General features: G+C 38.2%; 1 protein-coding gene across 1 annotated transcript in view; it reads left to right on the forward strand.

Annotated features, from left to right (window-relative positions):
- Nucleotides 1-17,358, forward strand: part of NWD2 (NACHT and WD repeat domain containing 2) — a 209,393-nt gene that overhangs the window by 68,651 nt on the left and 123,384 nt on the right. Inside the window, exon 2 of the mRNA XM_061164782.1 lies at nucleotides 16,999-17,087. Within this exon, the coding sequence (XP_061020765.1) occupies nucleotides 16,999-17,087 (89 nt within the window). The remainder of the gene's footprint in view (nucleotides 1-16,998; nucleotides 17,088-17,358) is intronic.

Here is a 17,358-nt window from a genome sequence, read left to right on the forward strand (position 1 = left end):
CAGATCCAGACTCCTCGTTTTCAGGACCCTCAGTGAGTTGGTCCCAGTACCATAACTTGTTTCCCTGTCCCGTTAGGAAGTTTTGTTCTCAGACTCCGGCCTCTTTCTCTAATAAGTTCCGGGTCTGCTTCTGCATCAGGAAAGCTCTCTTTTCTACCCTACTCCTTTTCTGAATTCTACTCATTTTCAAGTCATAACTTTTCTAAAACCTTTCCCCAATTTGGGGCTATAAATTAGCCTGGTGTCTGGAATGTGTTCCATTCAGTTTGATATGGAACAATTTTCTGTTTTCTACAGGTACCTTAGTTTTGACTCTTTATCTAAAGCAGGTTTCTTGGCATTGGGGACCGGGCAGAGTTTGCTTTGATCCCCTGACACCCAGCTGAGTGTTGGGTACACAGTAGAGTCTGGACAGATGGAGGACGGACTGACTGACGAATTGCTCTATAGACAGACAGGTCAGCCAGGTGCAGGGAAACGTCTGTCAGTAAGTGACAGCTGCATTGTAGACAGAATATGAAAGTGTTTTTCCTGTAGTTGACTGAAGAGAATGAGGAATTGCTTTGGTTCTGTATATTCCTCCATATGTATTCTTTCCTTTCCCATTTGATGAAAAGAAATAATTGCTGTTACCCCCGCCCAAACTCCCAGCACACAAAGAAACAGAAAAATACTAATAATTTATAGACTAATTATATGTAACCCCTGTAGAATCTGCCTGCAATGCAGGAGACCTGGGTTCAGTTCCTAGGTCGGGAAGATCCCCTGGAGAAGGAAATGGCAATCCATGCCGGTATTCTTGCCTGGGAAATCCCATGGACAGAGGAGCCTCGTGGGCTACAGTTTATGGGTCCCAAGAGTTGTATACAGCTTAGCAACTAAACAAAAACCCATACATTGCACAACAGACTACACCACGTGATGCTCCTCTGACATACCTGTGCTTCGTAAACTTTCCTTGTTTTCCTCATGCTGCTACCCTTCTAGAAGGTATTTCTTCCTTTCTACCTAAGAAAAATGTTATCTATATTTCAGGTCTTAATTGTCATGTTCTCTGATAAACTTTCCCTGATATTAGACAAATTAATTACTCCTATCTTTCTGCTCCAGTAGCATTTTGCTTATCCTTCTATTCTAGAATTTGCTATGCCTTACTGGGAATCCCGTTCTTAGCTGACTGCTCTCTGGCCCCAATATACTGTGAATGCTGGGGCCAGGGATGTGCCTTGTGTGTCTTTTGTTTTGGAAGAAACACTATAGCAGCCAATAAATTTTAATGTGGCAGGCACTTGTTGAGAACTATATGTGAATGAGGTCATACTAGTAGAGTGTGAAATTCCAATTATATTTGAATGAGGAGATCTGAGATGCCACTTATAGTTCTTACTGAGTGTAATTTAAATAGACTTTAACATGAAAGGAAGAGAATAATTAAAGATGAATTATGCTAATTTGAAGAAATTTGCTCTCAAAATTTAAAAGAAATCGAAAATTCCAGTTACCAATTTTGCAGTAACTCCACTTATTATGTTTCACTTTGTAATAAAAAGAACTGTTTTTGAAAGGAAAAATACTATAATAAAACACAAAGAAGTATTTAATATCATTCAATAGTATGCATGGCAGTAACATTAATATCTAGTTGCATGGTGACCTTAGAAATATTAACAAGCAGAATGAACAAAGAATAAAGACACTCAGAACACCATTATTCTCCAGAAAGCATAAGGAACTGAGATGTTATTTCTCATCATGCTAGTTTTATCTGTGGGTGGATGTTCTGTCAGTATGCACTGCTAGCCTGTCACATCTGTGCTTCTCCGGGGCTGTTTTCTGGGTCCCCACCAGGGGACTGCAGGTGGCTGGCTGCTCCTCAGTGTGGGGTGGATGGAACAGGTTGGCAGCCTTGGGGAGAACGTGCATGTTCCGTCACGTCCGACTCTTTGCAAACCCATGGACTGTAGTCTTCCAGGCTTCTCTGTCTGTAGGGTTCTCCAGACGAGAATACTGGAGTGGGTTTCCTTGCCCTCCTGCAGGGGATCTTCCCGACCTGGGGCTCAAACTCCCATCTACCTGCATCTCCTGCATCGCAGGCAGATTCTTTACCCACTGAGCCGCTGTAATTGACATACAGCATTATTAGTTTCATGTATATAACAGTCTGTGGTTTGATTTATATACCCAGAAGTGGAATTGCTGGGTCATATGGTAGTTCTGTTTTTGGTTTTTTGAGACTTTCATATTGTTTTCCCTAGTGGCGATACCAGTTTACATTCCCACCCACAGGGCATGAAGTTTCTTTTTTCTACACATTCTCACCAATGCTTGTAATTATCATTTTGACAAAAGCCATTCTGACAGGTGTGAGATGGTAACTCACTGTGGTTTTGATTTTCATTTCCCTGATGATTAGTGATGTTGAGCATCTTTTCATGTGCCTGTTGGCCATCTGTATGTCATCTTTAGAAAAATGTCTGTTTAGATCCTCTGCCCATTTTTCAGTTGGATTGTTTGTTCTTTTGTTGGTTGAGCCATATGAGTTCTTTGTATAGTTTGGAGATTAACCCCTTATTGGGTATATGATTTGCAAATACCCTCTCTCTTTTCTTTTGTTGATGTTTTTCTTTGCTATGCTGAAGATTTTTAGTTTGACGTAGCAACTAATTTGTTTTTAGGCTTAGCTATATATTTACTAGTTTATTTGCATACTAATACTTCTTGCATCTCAAATTTTTGTCAACTTGAAATAAATCCTCTAGAATTTCTTTCTAAAGAAATAAGGCACAGAATAGAGAGCCCAGAAATGAACCAACATTTATATGGGCAATTAATCTATAGCACAGAAGCAAAGAATGTACAGTTGGTAAAAGACATCCTCTTCAATAAATGGTGTTAGGAAAACTGGACAGCTACGTGCAAAAGAATTGAACTGGACTAGTCTCTCACACCATACACAAAAATGAATTCAAAATAGATTAAAGACTTGATTGTAAGACCTGAAACCATAAAGCATATAGAAGAAAATATAGGCAGTAATTCTTTGACACCGTTCTTAGTAATTTTTTTTAATATGTTGCCTTAGTCAAGTGAAACAAAAGCAGAAATAAATGAGAGTACATCAAGCTAAAAATCTTTCACACAGTAAAGGAAGCTATCAACAAAATGAAAAGGCTGCCTACTAAACGGGAAAAGATATTTATCAACAATAACTGATAAGGGGTCTATATCCAAAATCTACAAAATACTCACACAACTCAACATCAAAAAACAATCTGATTGAAAATGGGAAGAGGAACTGAATAGACATTTTTCCAAAGAAATACAGAAGGACAACAGACCCATGAAAAGATATTTAACATCACTAATCATCACAGAAATACAAAACAAAACCACAATGAGATATCACCTCATACCTGTCAGAATGGCTATTATCAAAGACAAGTGTTGGTGAGGATGTGAAGGAAAGGGAACTCTTGTGCACTGTTGGTGGTTATATAAATTGCCGCAGCCACTAGGGAAAATAGTATGCAATTTCCTCAAAAAATTAAAAATGGAACAATCTTATGATCCAGAAATTTCACTCCTGGCTATTTTATCCAAAGAAAATGAAAACAACAATTAGAAAAGATCTATGTACCCCTGTACCCATTGCAGCATTATTTACAGTAAGCAAGATATGAAAGCAAACCAAACACCCGTCAATAGATAAATAGATAGAAAAGATGTGAGATATATATAGATATATATATTTGAATATTAAGACCCCCCCTGGTGGCTCAGACGGTAAAGTGTCTGTCTACAGTGCGGGAGACCCGGGTTCGATCCCTGGGTCGGGAAGATCCCCTGGAGAAGGAAATGGTGACCCACTCCAGTATTCTTGCCTGGAAAATCCCACGGACGGAGGAGCCTGGTAGGCTACAGTCCATGGGGTCGCAACGAGTCGGACACGACTGAATATTAATCAGCCATAAAAAAGAATGAAACCTTGCCATTTGCAACAACATGGGTAGACATACAGGGTATATGCTAATTAAAATAAGTCAGAGAAAAGCAAACACTTTTAATTTCACTTACAGTGTGGCATCTGAGAAAACAAATGAACAGAAACGAAGCATCAGAAACAAAACAAATAAAACAGAAACAGTTACAGAAACAGAAAAGAAACAGGGGCTTGCTAGAGAGGAGGGTTGTCGGGAGAGGAAAGAAATAGGTGAGGGGGATTAAAAGGTACAAACTCCCAGTTGCAAAATAAGTGAGTCACAAGTATGAAATGTACAGTGTGGGGAATATTGTCAGAAATTATGTAATATCTGTATGGTGACATATCTTAAATACTTACATAGTGATCAAATTGCCAACATCCACTGGCTCATCAAAAAAGCAAGAGAGTTCCAGAAAAACATCTACTTTTGCTTTATTGACTATGCCAAAGCCTTTGACTATGTGGATCACAACAAACTGTGGAAAATCCTTAAAGAGATGGGAATACCAGACCACCTGACCTACCTCCTGAGAAATCTGTGTGCAGGTCAAGAAGCAACAGTTAGAACTGGACATGGAACAGACTGGTTCCAAATAGGAAAAGGAGTATGTCAAGGCTGTATACTGTCACCCTGCTTATTTAACTTATATGCAGAGTACATCATGAGAAACATTGGGCTGGATGAAGCACAAGCTGGAATTAAGATTTCTGGAGAAATATCAATAACCTCAGAGATGCAGATGATACCACTCTTATGGCAGAAAGTGAAGAAGAACTAAAGAGCCTCTTGATGAAGGTGAAAGAGGAGAATGAAAAGGTTAACTTAGCGTTTAGAAAACTAAGACCATGGCATCTGGTCCCATCACTTCATGGTAAATAGATGGGGAAACAGTGGAAACACTGAGAGACTTTATTTTTAGGGGCTCCAGAATCACTGTATATGGTGATTGCAGCCATGAAATTAAGACACTTGCTCCTTGGAAGAAAAGCTGTGACCAACCTAGACAGCATATTAAAAAGCAGAGACAATACTTTACCAACAAAGGTCCATCTAGTCAAGGCTATGGTTTTTCCAGTAGTCATGTATGGATGTGAGTTGGACTATAAAGAAAGCTGAGCACCAAAGAATTGATGCTTTTGAACTGTGGTGTTGGAGAAGACTCTTGAGAGTCCCTTCAACTGCAAGGAGATCCAACTAGTCCATCCATCCTAAATTAAATCAGTCCTGAATATTCATTGTACGGACTGATACTGAAGCTGAAAGTCCAATACTTTGGCCACCTGATGCGAAGAATCTACTCTTGGAAAAGACCCTGATGCCAGGAAAGATTGACAGTGGGAGGAGAAGGGGATGCCAGAGGATGAGGTGGTTGGATGGCTTCACCGACATGATGGACATGAGTTCGAGTAGGCTCCGGGAGTTGGTGATGGACAGGGAAGCCTGGTGTGCTGAAGTTCATGGGGTTGCAAAGAGTTGGACACGACTGAGCGACTGGACTGAACTGAGTGATCATTTTGAAATGATATAGAAAAAAAAAAATCACAGTTTTGTGTATCAGAAACTAACTTGGTTTTGTATGTCCGTTATATGTCAAAAACAAGCATACAAACTCATAGAAAAGGAGACCAAATTTGTGGTTATCAGAGGCGTGGGTGGGTGGGCAGTAGATGAAGATGGTCAATATGTACAAATTTCAAAGATAAGTACTAGAGATGTAATATACAACATGATAAATATAATTAACACTTTATATATGAAAGGGTAAATCAAAAGAGTTGTCATCACACACAAATTTGTGTGTGATTTATTTTTGTATCTATGTGAGATAATGGGTGTTTATTAAACTTATTGTGAAAAGTCAAGTCCTTATTCTGTACACCTTAAACCTATGCATTGTGTGTATGCTCAGTCATGTCTGGCTCTTTGCAACCCATGGATTGTAGCCCGCCTGTCTCCTCTGTCCATGGGATTATCCAGGCAAGAATACTGCAGTGGGTTGCCATTTCCTCCTCCAGGGGATATTCCCAGCCCAGGGATCGAACCCACATCTCTTGTATTGCCTACATTGGCAGGTGGATTTTTTGTGGCTGAGCCACCTGTGAAGCCCAAGCCAATACATAACTGTATGTCAATTGCTGTATGTCAATTATATCACAATAAAACTGGGGGAAAAGATAAAATAATTGATAGGCAGGAAACTCACTTTTTGCTTTTCTAAAAATATTTTCTTTTGCCCTTTGTGTTTGAAAGATTACTTTGCTGCCTATTTAATTCTAGGCTGACAGTTGCTGTTTCTTTCAGCCTAGTAAAGATACTGTTCCAATCTTTGGCTTCTGTTGGTGGTGCCATGTCAGTTGAAAGTATAATTGTCATTATGATGTGGGTTATCTGTCCTTTTTTTTCTCTGTCTGTTTTTAAGATGCTCTTTTTTGGTGTTCTTCATTTTCACCATGAAATATAACTTCTATATTTGTGTGTAATTCTTTATTATGTCTGGAATTTGTTGACCTTGCTAAAGATGAGGACTGAAATCTTTCAACAAATTTGGGGAAATAATTATTTATTCAAGTACTGCCTCTTTCTAAGCTCTCTTCTCCATTCTTCTGGAGCTTGAAAGTTGAATGTTAGATTTTACTGTATTATCTGAATCTGCCAACTTTCCAGATTTTTTTCATTTCTTTCTACTATATTCTGAATAATTTGTTCCCATCTATCTTTCTGTTCACTTAGTCTTTTTCAGCTATTTAACACTTCCACTGAGTTTCAATTTAATTTTTTTTAAATTTCTAGAGGTACTGCTGTATTATTCTAAAAGACTGCTTTATTGATTTTTGTGTGTACTTCTTGTTCCTGTTGTTTTAGTCAATGCTAACTTTCATTTCTTTAAGCACCTATATTCCAGATAATTCAGTAATTCTTCTGTGTGGACGTGTTTTAGCTATTTTTTTGTTTCAGCTGGTTCTAACTCATGGTGTCTTCTTTTCTTGTGTGTTTATTGATTTGTATGTGTGTGTGCGTGCATGCATGTGGCTTAATACTCTTTGAAACTTTTTATTTGCTGAAATTCATTAAGACCTCGTGAGAGATTATGCTTCTTGAGCACCAGGGGTCACTACCAAAGCAGGACAGTTTTTTTTGTTCGTTTTTGGTTGGTTTTTTTTTTAGCATTAGTAAGATATTTTAATGAAGAGGGTAAGGGAACCAAACAAATCCTAGTCTTATGCTTCTGTTCAAAGACACTCAAAACTATTTTTTCCCTCCCCATCCTTTCTAATTGCACCTTTATTTGTGACCATGTAATAAAGGCCAGTTTAAAATATTTGTTTTTTGAAAAGTTTAAACCTTTTTTTAAAAGGTTAAACAGCCAGGCTAGGGGAAAACATACTCAATACATACTTATATCAGTCGAGCTAATATTTCAGTACAGTGTAACTATACAGAATATACAAAATGTACATATATATTCACAAAGCAAACAGTCTAGGCTCAGAACAGATTTGGAAAAACATGATATTCACATCGATTACAACTCTAAAAATGATTCTAACATTGAAATGGCCCTTAGTATACAAAAAAGTCACACAAACACAAGCATATATATATATATATGTAGTCACCAAGAACTCTGGTTCCTGTAGAATACTAATAGCCAGATACTAGTTTATAAAATGCCAAGTTTCAACATCATACACATTTTTAATAAATAAAATGCAAAACCATTTTAAATTATAGGCTTGATATTTGCCAGACTTAAATAAGATTAATTTGCACTGCTGATCTACAAGAGGCCAAGCTCATGATTACAGAAATCAAGGAGGTTGTTTTCTCTGCCAAGTGCAGATGGCATGGCGGCGCGTTTTCTTGGTGATGAAGTTATTTCTGACCAACTGTCACGCTGACGATCTTGACTCTTTGAGGTCATGGCCTTTCCCAAGGGTTTCCTGGCAGACTCATTGCTCTGGGGCTCTGTGTTTTGTGTCCGGTGTACCCTGACCAACAGAAGACAAAAATCAACACTCGAGGTCACCAGGATTTAGTGGGAAATAGCCAAAAGCTGGCCTTGAAGAATCCTTATTTCCTGAGATTACTGCTTCCACTGTGTCTTGGGCATTGCTTGGTTTTATTCAAAGTATGTGACGTGTTTCAAAAAAATACGTTTTTACATACTTGTGTGCCGTATTTGGGTTGTCTTAGTGTCATGTTTGTGCAGGTTTCTTTTCCTCAGTATTAGCAGAAACAAGCCCAGCATTGCTAGCTTTTGTAGTTTACCCTCTTTTCCTAATTTGAAGTGTAGCAATAGTACGGTTATTGAAGTCCTACTGAGAACTCTTAAGAGTATTTGGGTTAGCTGGTGATATTTTTTAAATTACATTTTAACTATGGCTTCCCCTAAAGCTTTGAAAAAAATCTTGAAATTTTAACCATTTTTTTAAGAAATACAATGTGGGACAAGATCATGACTGTTGCAACTACTTTACTATTAATCTTTTAGTGCTGAAAATTCTCAAAAGTAATAAAAGATGCTTTAATCTTTGATTCCCCAAATTATTTGCTAGAATAATTATAGCGATTATTGAGCATTTACCACATGCCAGGTGTTGTTGAAAGATTCCATCCTAAACTTGACAACAACCTCATAAGCTTGATATTAGTAATTTTCATTCCATATGACAAATGAAAAAAATGAGACTTAACAAGCTGCCTGAGATCACACAGCTAGCAGGTGAAGGAGCTGGGATTCAGACATGGGGAGTTTGGTTCTAGAACCACGCTCAGCCCCTCTGTCTTCCCTGTTTGATACCAATTGATATACTTAAATTGAATAATGAGCAAGATTGACTAGGGTGTGCTTTAAAACTTCATTTAAATAATGGCACTGACAGCATAATTGCAAAATATGCTGGGATTTTGATAGGGACTGTGTTGGGTCTGGTCTGTAGATCACTTTGGAGAATCTCAAGCCTGGAATTGGTGAGGTTTGTCCTTCTAGTACTATTGAGCCTTCCCATCCATAAACATGAAATGTCTCTCTCTCCTTTTAGAGCTTTCTCTCAGCAAGGTCTTACACTTTACGATGTATGTCTTGCATTGTTTCTGTTAAATTTTTTTCAGTGTTTTATTATTTTAATGCTATTATAAATGCAGTTTTTGTTTCATTTCTGAATTGTTTGTTGTGAATATAAAGAAGCACTGTTGTAGTCTATCCAGTGACCTTGTTGAAATCGTTTATTAGTTATTATAATTTTTCTCTGAATTTCTCAGGATTTTCTACATACGAGACCATGTCATCTGAAAATAACTTTTCTTTTCAATCTCAGTTCAGTTCAGTTGCTCAGTCGTGTCTGACTTTTTGTGACCCCATGGACTGCAGCATGCTAGGTGCCTTAATTTTTCATTTTTTCTTCACTACACTGATTACAACCTCCAGTTAAATGTTAAATAGAAGTGGTAATGTGTTCCTGATCATAACTAGAAAATATTCAGTCTTAAGCTGTGAAGCATAGTGCTAATTGTTAAGGTTCTGTGTAGGTGGTAGCCTTTATCAGGATCAAGAAATGCCTTTCTGTTCTCCATGGCTGAGTTTTTATCCTGAATGGGTATTAGATTTTGGCAAACGTCTGGTTTGGGGTTTAGGACGATATAGACTTAAAGAATAAGTTGAAGTGTTCCTTGTACTCTATTTTCTGAAAGTGTAAGGGAGTATTTCTTTACATGTTGTTATAATTTATCAGTTAAATTCTCTGGGCTGGTGATTTTCTTTGGGAAGATTTTTAATAACTAATTCAGATTTTTTAATTTGTTTTAGATCTCTTCATATTTTCTTTTCCTTGAGTCAGTTTCAAGAATTTCTGCTTGTAGAATTTGGTCATTTCAAGCAGGTTTTCTGATTTATTAGAAATAAAGTTATTGTTCATAATTTTATGTCCTTAGAACTTTTAAAAATTTCTGGAGCATCTATATGCTATATTTCATTCCAAATTATGATAGTTTGTCTTCTCCTTTTTTCTAATCAACCTAACTAGAAGTTTGTAAATTGTACTACTCATTCAGACAGCTAACCTTTGACTTTATTGGTTATATGGGATTTTTTCCCCCTATGTTCTATTTCATTGATTTTGACTCTGTATTTTCCTCCTTCAGTTTGTTTTGGATTAAATTTGTTCTCTTTCAAGTTTGTTTTTTTCTTCTTCTAGTTTTACTGACATAAAATTGACAGTACAGCACAGTATAAGTTTAAGGCATACAGCATAATGATTTTATTTATATCATGAAATAATTACTATAGTTTAGTGAATATCTGTCATCTCATATAGATACAGAGATAGAGATTGAAAACTATTTTTTGTGCATGTGCTGAAAACTCTTAGGATTTACTCTCAATTTTTATATATAACATACAACAGTGTTGAATATCTTTATCATGTTGTACATTACATCTCTAGTACTTCTCTGTCTTGGAGTCTGTAGCACTTTGGACTACCTTCACCTACCACCTCCATCTACCCCTTCTCTGCTAACCACAAATCTGATCTCTTTTTCTGTGAATTTCTTTGTTTTTGAAATATAATTGACCTACAGCACTGTCAGTTCTTATTATACCATAGTGATTTTTTTTTTTCTGTACATCTGAGAGTGATCACCACAATGTCTAGTTGATGTATGTCACCACAGAGATATTTACTTATTAACTATATTCCTCACACTGTATACTTCATACTCATGACTCATTTATTTTGTAGCTGGAAATTTGTACCTCTTAATCTCGCTCACCTATTTCTCCCCCCTGTCCCGCCATCCCATCTCCTCTGGCAATCACCTGTTTGTTTCTGGTATCTTTAACTGTTTCTGATGTGTTTGTTCATTTGTTTTGTCTTTCAGATTCTATATATAAGTGAAATCACATAGTATTTGTCTTTATCTGACTTGTTTCACTTAGCGTAATACCCTGTAGATCCATCCATATTGTTGCAAATGACAAGATTTCATTCTTTTTTTATGGCTGAGTAATTTTCCATTGTATATATGTATATCACATCTTCTTTATGCATTCATCTACAAATGGACATTAGGTCACATTCATATCTTAGATGTTATAAATAATGTGTCAATGAACATAGGGATGCATATATCTTTTCTAAATAGTGTTTTTTTGGATAAATACCCAGTAGTGGAATTGCTGGATCACATACTAGTTCTATTTTTAATTCTCTGAGGAATCTCCATAGGGTTTTCCTTAGTGGCTGCACCAATTGATATTCACCCCAACAGTGCAGGAGGGTTCCCCTTTCTTCACATCCTTGCCAGCAGTTACTTTGTTATCTTCCTGGTAATAGCCATTCTGACAGGTGTGAGGTAACATTTCATTGTGGTTCTTTTTTGCATTTCCCTAATAATCCGCGATGTTGAGCATCTTTTTCTGTGCCTGTAGGCCATATGTATGTCTTCTTTCTTTCGTCTTTTTCTAGTTTCTTAAGGTAGAATCCTAAGTTACCGGTTTGAGACCTTTCATTTCTACTGTAGGTGTTTAAAGGTATATTTCTCTCTAGCCATTGCTTTAGTTGCATTTCTTAACTTTTGACATGGATTTCCATTTCATTAAGTGCAAAACATGCCAAGTTTTGCAGAGCGTCTTAATCTGTCCCAGCTTTTACTTTTCCACCAGGCCTCCTCATGTTTCCATGCTCCATGTACGAGGCTCAAAGTCAGCCTGAAGCATGTGAATAGGTTTGATCTTTTATGTCTGTGGGTAGGCTTCTTTAGCCAGTCTTATGGCTGTTTATTTCATTCATTTCTTTGTAAAATTTGAGTGAAGCCACAGGCTAGCAGAGCCACTGGGCTTCCCCATTTGTCTGCTTCTGAGACTACTGCTGCTGCTAACAGCACTCATGGGCATGGAGTTTTCCCGTGCTCAGCTGCGAATCAGGTGAGCCTTCTATGGCCATGAAGATGCTGAGGTTCACAGCTTGACCCTCTCTGACATGGGGTCTAAGAGAGGGAGTGGTTAAGGAGCGATGGGAGAAACCCCAGGCGAGAATCTCATAGACTCCCACTGTTCTTATCCGAAGTTCAGTTGCTTTTGATTAATAATCAGTTCCCAATTTGTTTTATGCCCTTGGTCTTTGGTTAATTTACATTAAAATGCTTCTTTTGATAATTTTTTCCAGTTTTATTATTGCTAATTAGGAAGAGTATTTGCTAAGTAAACTCCTTGTTATGCCATACTTTGTCATTATTTTGTGACATTACTCCAGATTCACACATTGCTGTTAATGCTATTAACATAATCGTAATTTAAGATAAAGTTGAATTTTCATTTATGTTAACTTTATGGAAATAAAATAATTCTTTGAGTTTAATTAATGTTTTAATTATAATAGCATCTATTTTCTCTTTCATTTATTGAGTCCTAGCTATGTGCTGGGGTCTGCTCTGTTTTCTGTGATATAAAGATGTATGAGGATGTCTCTGCCTTTCATGAATTCACAAGTTTAATGGGGGAGACAGACTAAAAATAAATTACAAATATTATAATAAAGCATAATGCATGGTGTTATATAGGGATGAGCAAAGTTCTGTGAGGTGACCAGGACATGCTTGTCTTTAACCAGGAAGAGTTCACAAATTGTGGTGCTTTTGACTGGGACTCAGGAGGGTCTGAGTCTGCCAAACAATGGGATGTGCAGATAGGGAATTCTCAGCATGGAGAGCAGTATGTGTAGAGACAAGGTTCAGGTAATATCTGAAAAATACTCTGGAGGGTGCATGGTAAAGAGCGGTAGAAGATGAAACTTAGGTCAGAGGTACATTTACATCTGCCGAACATTCTGGCCTTCATCCTCTAGGCCAACAGATGCCAATCAAGGCTTTTAGTGATCAAATTAGCTTTCACTTTTGTTTTGTCTTGGCATTTATCTCCAGCAGTTCTGTGGAGCATAAGACTGCAGTGAGGAGAGACAAGTAAGAGATCAATGAGATTGGAGACTTGTGGACGCTTAGAGTTGAGATGATGAGTATAAACACAGAGATTAGAAAAAAAGCATAGCCAGATTCAGGAGATGGTTATGATGAAATTGACAGGATTTAGTGACATTGAAATGAGGAACAGTAAGGGGGACTGGTTGGGCATAGAAACCTTGGAGGACATGAAGATGAGGCAGCCTCTGGGAAGCCACCAAACAGGAAATCAACCCAGATGACAGAAGTCAGATAGGATATACAGTGTATTACTGGCTAAGGCGCCAGGAAAAGGGGGAGGATCCAGGCAGGAAGAGATGTAGGGAAACTTGGGAAACCCGGCTGGGATGACAGCTGCAGGTAGATCCCAAATAAGTTTTCTGAGCTGCCAGGAGGGAAATGACCTCACCTAAGGTCCATGCCCTTAAGTGTGGGGGAGTAGGGGTGGTAAGAAGTTCCAATCCAACGTGGTCATTTTGGCACTCTTATTTTTAATAAAAACTTGGAATTAATCTAAACCCTGAATGAAATAGGATAATGATATTGACTGATAATTCTCCCTCAACTCGTCTTCCTCCTGCTGGTAATTCAGATACTGCACAGAGACCATCATTAATTCTGAAATCAGAGAGGAGTTATTCGAAAGCAACTCTTTAAAAACCTCTATAGTGCTACTAAAGTGTTATGCATCTTTTCAAAGGTGGGCAGATACAAGTGGACACAGTATCTTCACACATGGTGAAGAATAATTGATTACATACCTTGTCTTGATCTACGCTTTTTTAAAAGGTCCCTTTATATGGGCAACATTCTGTGACTTAATTTTTCCTGTCCATGACATTCTAGTGTTTTTTTAACTGCTAACCATCTGGATTAGCTGTCAGTATGAATCAGGTTTTTTGTATAATTAAGCCAGCTTATCTATCACCCAACATAATGAATCCATTCTATTTTAATTACTTTTCCATTTCCAGAACCACTCATCCTGTATTAATACAAATATAGGAAATCTGAGTCACTTTTGTACTATAAGTAATAACCCAGAATGTCTATCATACGCTTCCCTCACATTTTTTAGAACCATTCAACATAATTTGATAAAATATTAGTATTTTTCCAGAAACACAGAAACCAGGAAAGACATCAGTATTTTAGTTCATTCACTTACTTCGTGAAGCCGACTTTCTAAACCCTATCATTTACTTCCCAGAATTTCACAGTGTTGATTCTGTATCCAACCAGTGACACATTGTAATGTATGAAGCCTTTCTGTTTCTGGAGGTAATTTCAGAGAAGCATTGTCTGTCAGCTCAGTTTTATCGCTCGTCCTTTTGTGGATTTTTTTTTTTCATTTACTGCTTCCTCAACTGAGTGATTCTAGTCACTGGAGATGCAGCAGCAGAAGAGACAGAAAAAGGTTCTGAGTCCCGTTGAACTCATGAGGCAGGTGGGGGAGACAGATGGTGAACAGCTGTCACCAACAGTGATGTGTGATGTGCAGAGAATTTGAAGGTGGTGTGACAGAGAGGGCTTCTGTAGCCGGAGGGCTCGGGGGAGACCTCTCTGAGGAGGTGGCATTAAAGCTGACACTTGAGTGACAGGAGATGCCATGAGATGATCATGGGATTGAGCATTCCAGGAGGAAGTCATGGCTAGAGCAAAGGTCATGAGTGAAAATGTAATCCAGAAACCAAATGAACACGAGTGCTGCTGGAGTGATGTGAACTAGACAAGTGGTAAGAAATGAGCTGAGGGAGGGAGAGGACATTCAAGGTAAGGAGTGGGGATTTCATCTCAGGTTCCATGAAGAGATGCTGGAGCATTTGAAATGAGAGAGTGATGTGATCAGATTTGTTCTTGCAAGATTGGGCTGACTGCTTTGTGGTGAATAGATGGATGGAGGCAAGTATGGAAACAGCAAGATAGGGTTCAACGGAGAGATGAGCTTGGCTTGCATCAGAGGTGAAGAGAAGTAGGTAACTCAGATTTTTTGTTTCGTAAGTATTAGGACTTTGACATCCCTTGATCATTCAGGGAAGTTATTGCACTTGTCATTTCAAATATTCCTTGCACAGTTACATATTTTCCATGGCTAGAGCAAAGTGTGACATTTAGCTCTCTAGATTCAAATCCAGGTTCTCCAACTTAGTGGTCATATGACTTCAAGCATGTCTCTTAACTGCTTTATATTTGTTTCCTCTTATATAAAAATGGACTAGTAATCTTACCTATTTCATAGGTTGTTGACAGAAGTGACTAAGAAAATGCACATAAAAATACTAGTCTACAGTAAGCACTCACTGAATGTTAGTAATTAGATACTGGGTTTCTGCCTTAGCCTTCTTACTAAGACACATTTAGGTCTCAGTACCCAGGAATAAAATTTACAGTAGTAACATTTTGAAGAAGCAGATTTCTGCTCCTCATTTCATAATTTTTTCATGTATTAGGATACAACTTTTTTTTGGAATATCTTACCAGTAATCTTTATTTAATATACTCCCAGATTCCACATCGGGTAATACTTCATTTTTAAAGTGACTTTTTGTTATCTGGCTTTTGAACATCTGTAGCCTTTTAGAGAGATTGAATATTATCAGTTTTACTGCAGAGTTTCAGCCCTTAAAACAGGGTGAAGGAGGATGGGCATGTGATGCCAAGATTATATCAATCATGTGAAAGCTTAGTCGCCCGCCCCCACTGGTGCCGTAACAGTGCCTGGTCACTGTTCAGGTGTGCCCTCCTCAAGCGTGGTCCTCCCACTCATCCTGTGGACTTAGGTCTATGTTGGCTCTGTGGTGGGAGAAGGCCCTGCTTGTTTGGGTCACAGGGTAATCTCAAAGACCTTGTATAGAATCTTTGGTTCCCTTGTAAACACTGGTTCCTGTCGCTCTGTTGAGCTGCCGCTGCATCTCAGACTCTCAAGACTGGTTGGTTGCCTCTCAAAACAGGCTTGAGAACAGTAGGAAAGTAGAGTAGGTCAATGTGGCATATGGTTGAGTTTGTATGCACAGATGTGGCGGACAACAACAAGGACAGTCTTTTAAATTGGTTTCTCAGTTATAAACGTGGCATGCAGATGTTTCATGGTTATGGCTGGGATTGAGGTACATTTAGCAAATGGTCCTTTTCATAAGATCACACATTAACCTAATTTTGAAAAGCTCTGATTCTCATCTCCGTCTGAAGTTACTTGGAGAGGGCAAGTCTGTCTTTGCTGTAAGCATCTTGCAGCATCATCACTGATATGGAGCATCGTCCAGCACAGATGGAATCTAGAATCCACTTCTGTGCAGAACATCCAACATTAAATACATACATATCTTGTGGTTTTTCTGGTTTCAGGTTCTCTGTTTCTTCTTGTATTTTTAATGACATAGATAATTTTTAAATACTTTATTTTGAAGCTTTTACACACAGTGGCACATGTAAAGCGGTCCCCTCTCTGATATAACAGGCCCCTAAGTCCAGAGTGAAAGACATTACTACTGAACCACTGGCTAGTTTTCAAACACCACGTGTGGAATCTGCTAGTTTTTATGTGTTAACTCCTACGGTTTGTCCCTCCTCGTTATTGTGCTGATTGCACAGATGCTATTGTTTCTAAATGCTTTAGGAAATGACAGAGGCTAGATGTTTTGGGAAATCAGTAACTAATATGTGTGTGTGTGTTGAAACATTTATACTCAATGGAGATACACCCGGTAGCCCTATGATTTTTCCTTTTACCTCTTTGAAAGTCAGTGTGGTTGTGGCTGTTAAGAGATCGATGTGAGGGTCTCCATGGGTCTAGAGAATCAGCTGTGAATTCTCAGCTCTGCCAGCACCCGCAGAACTTACCAGGGGGCTCCCATCCGTCCTATATGCCTGGCAGAGGGGTCTCAGCTCCGCCTGCTCTGTGAAGAACAAGTCCCCTCCAGTGGATAAATATCCCATCATTTCACAGTGTAGCGCCCCAGCTTGATTATATTCATGTTTATTTGTAAGCTTTCTTTTTTTCTGCTTTCTTTTGCATACGTGGTCATAACTCACTTTCTCTGTGTTTGCTTTTCTACCACAGACACGGGAGCAGAAAGACAGGCTCTAAAGGAAAACGTGTATCCTAAACTGAGAGAATTCTGCAGAGAGAACTATGGATTAGAGTTTCAGGTAACTCTGATGTTAATTTCACATTTAACTTTATCAGCTGAACAACTATTACTTGTCTCTTGTCACAACTTAGGTATTATAAAAGACAAGTTTTAGGCTCTGGAAAATGTCATTTCTTTAAGCATGGATGAAAAGAAACACTGGAAAATAGAACTAAAATACTTTGTCATTTTTGAGGTTTTGCACTTTTACTCTCTGCTTCTTGGACCCTACTTGTTATTGCCTCATCTTTTGCTTTGAACCATGTTTATTTGCTTTGTTGCTGACCTCC

The sequence above is a fragment of the Dama dama genome, chromosome 17, assembly GCF_033118175.1.
Source record: "Dama dama isolate Ldn47 chromosome 17, ASM3311817v1, whole genome shotgun sequence".
Classification (NCBI taxonomy): Eukaryota; Metazoa; Chordata; class Mammalia; order Artiodactyla; family Cervidae; genus Dama; species Dama dama.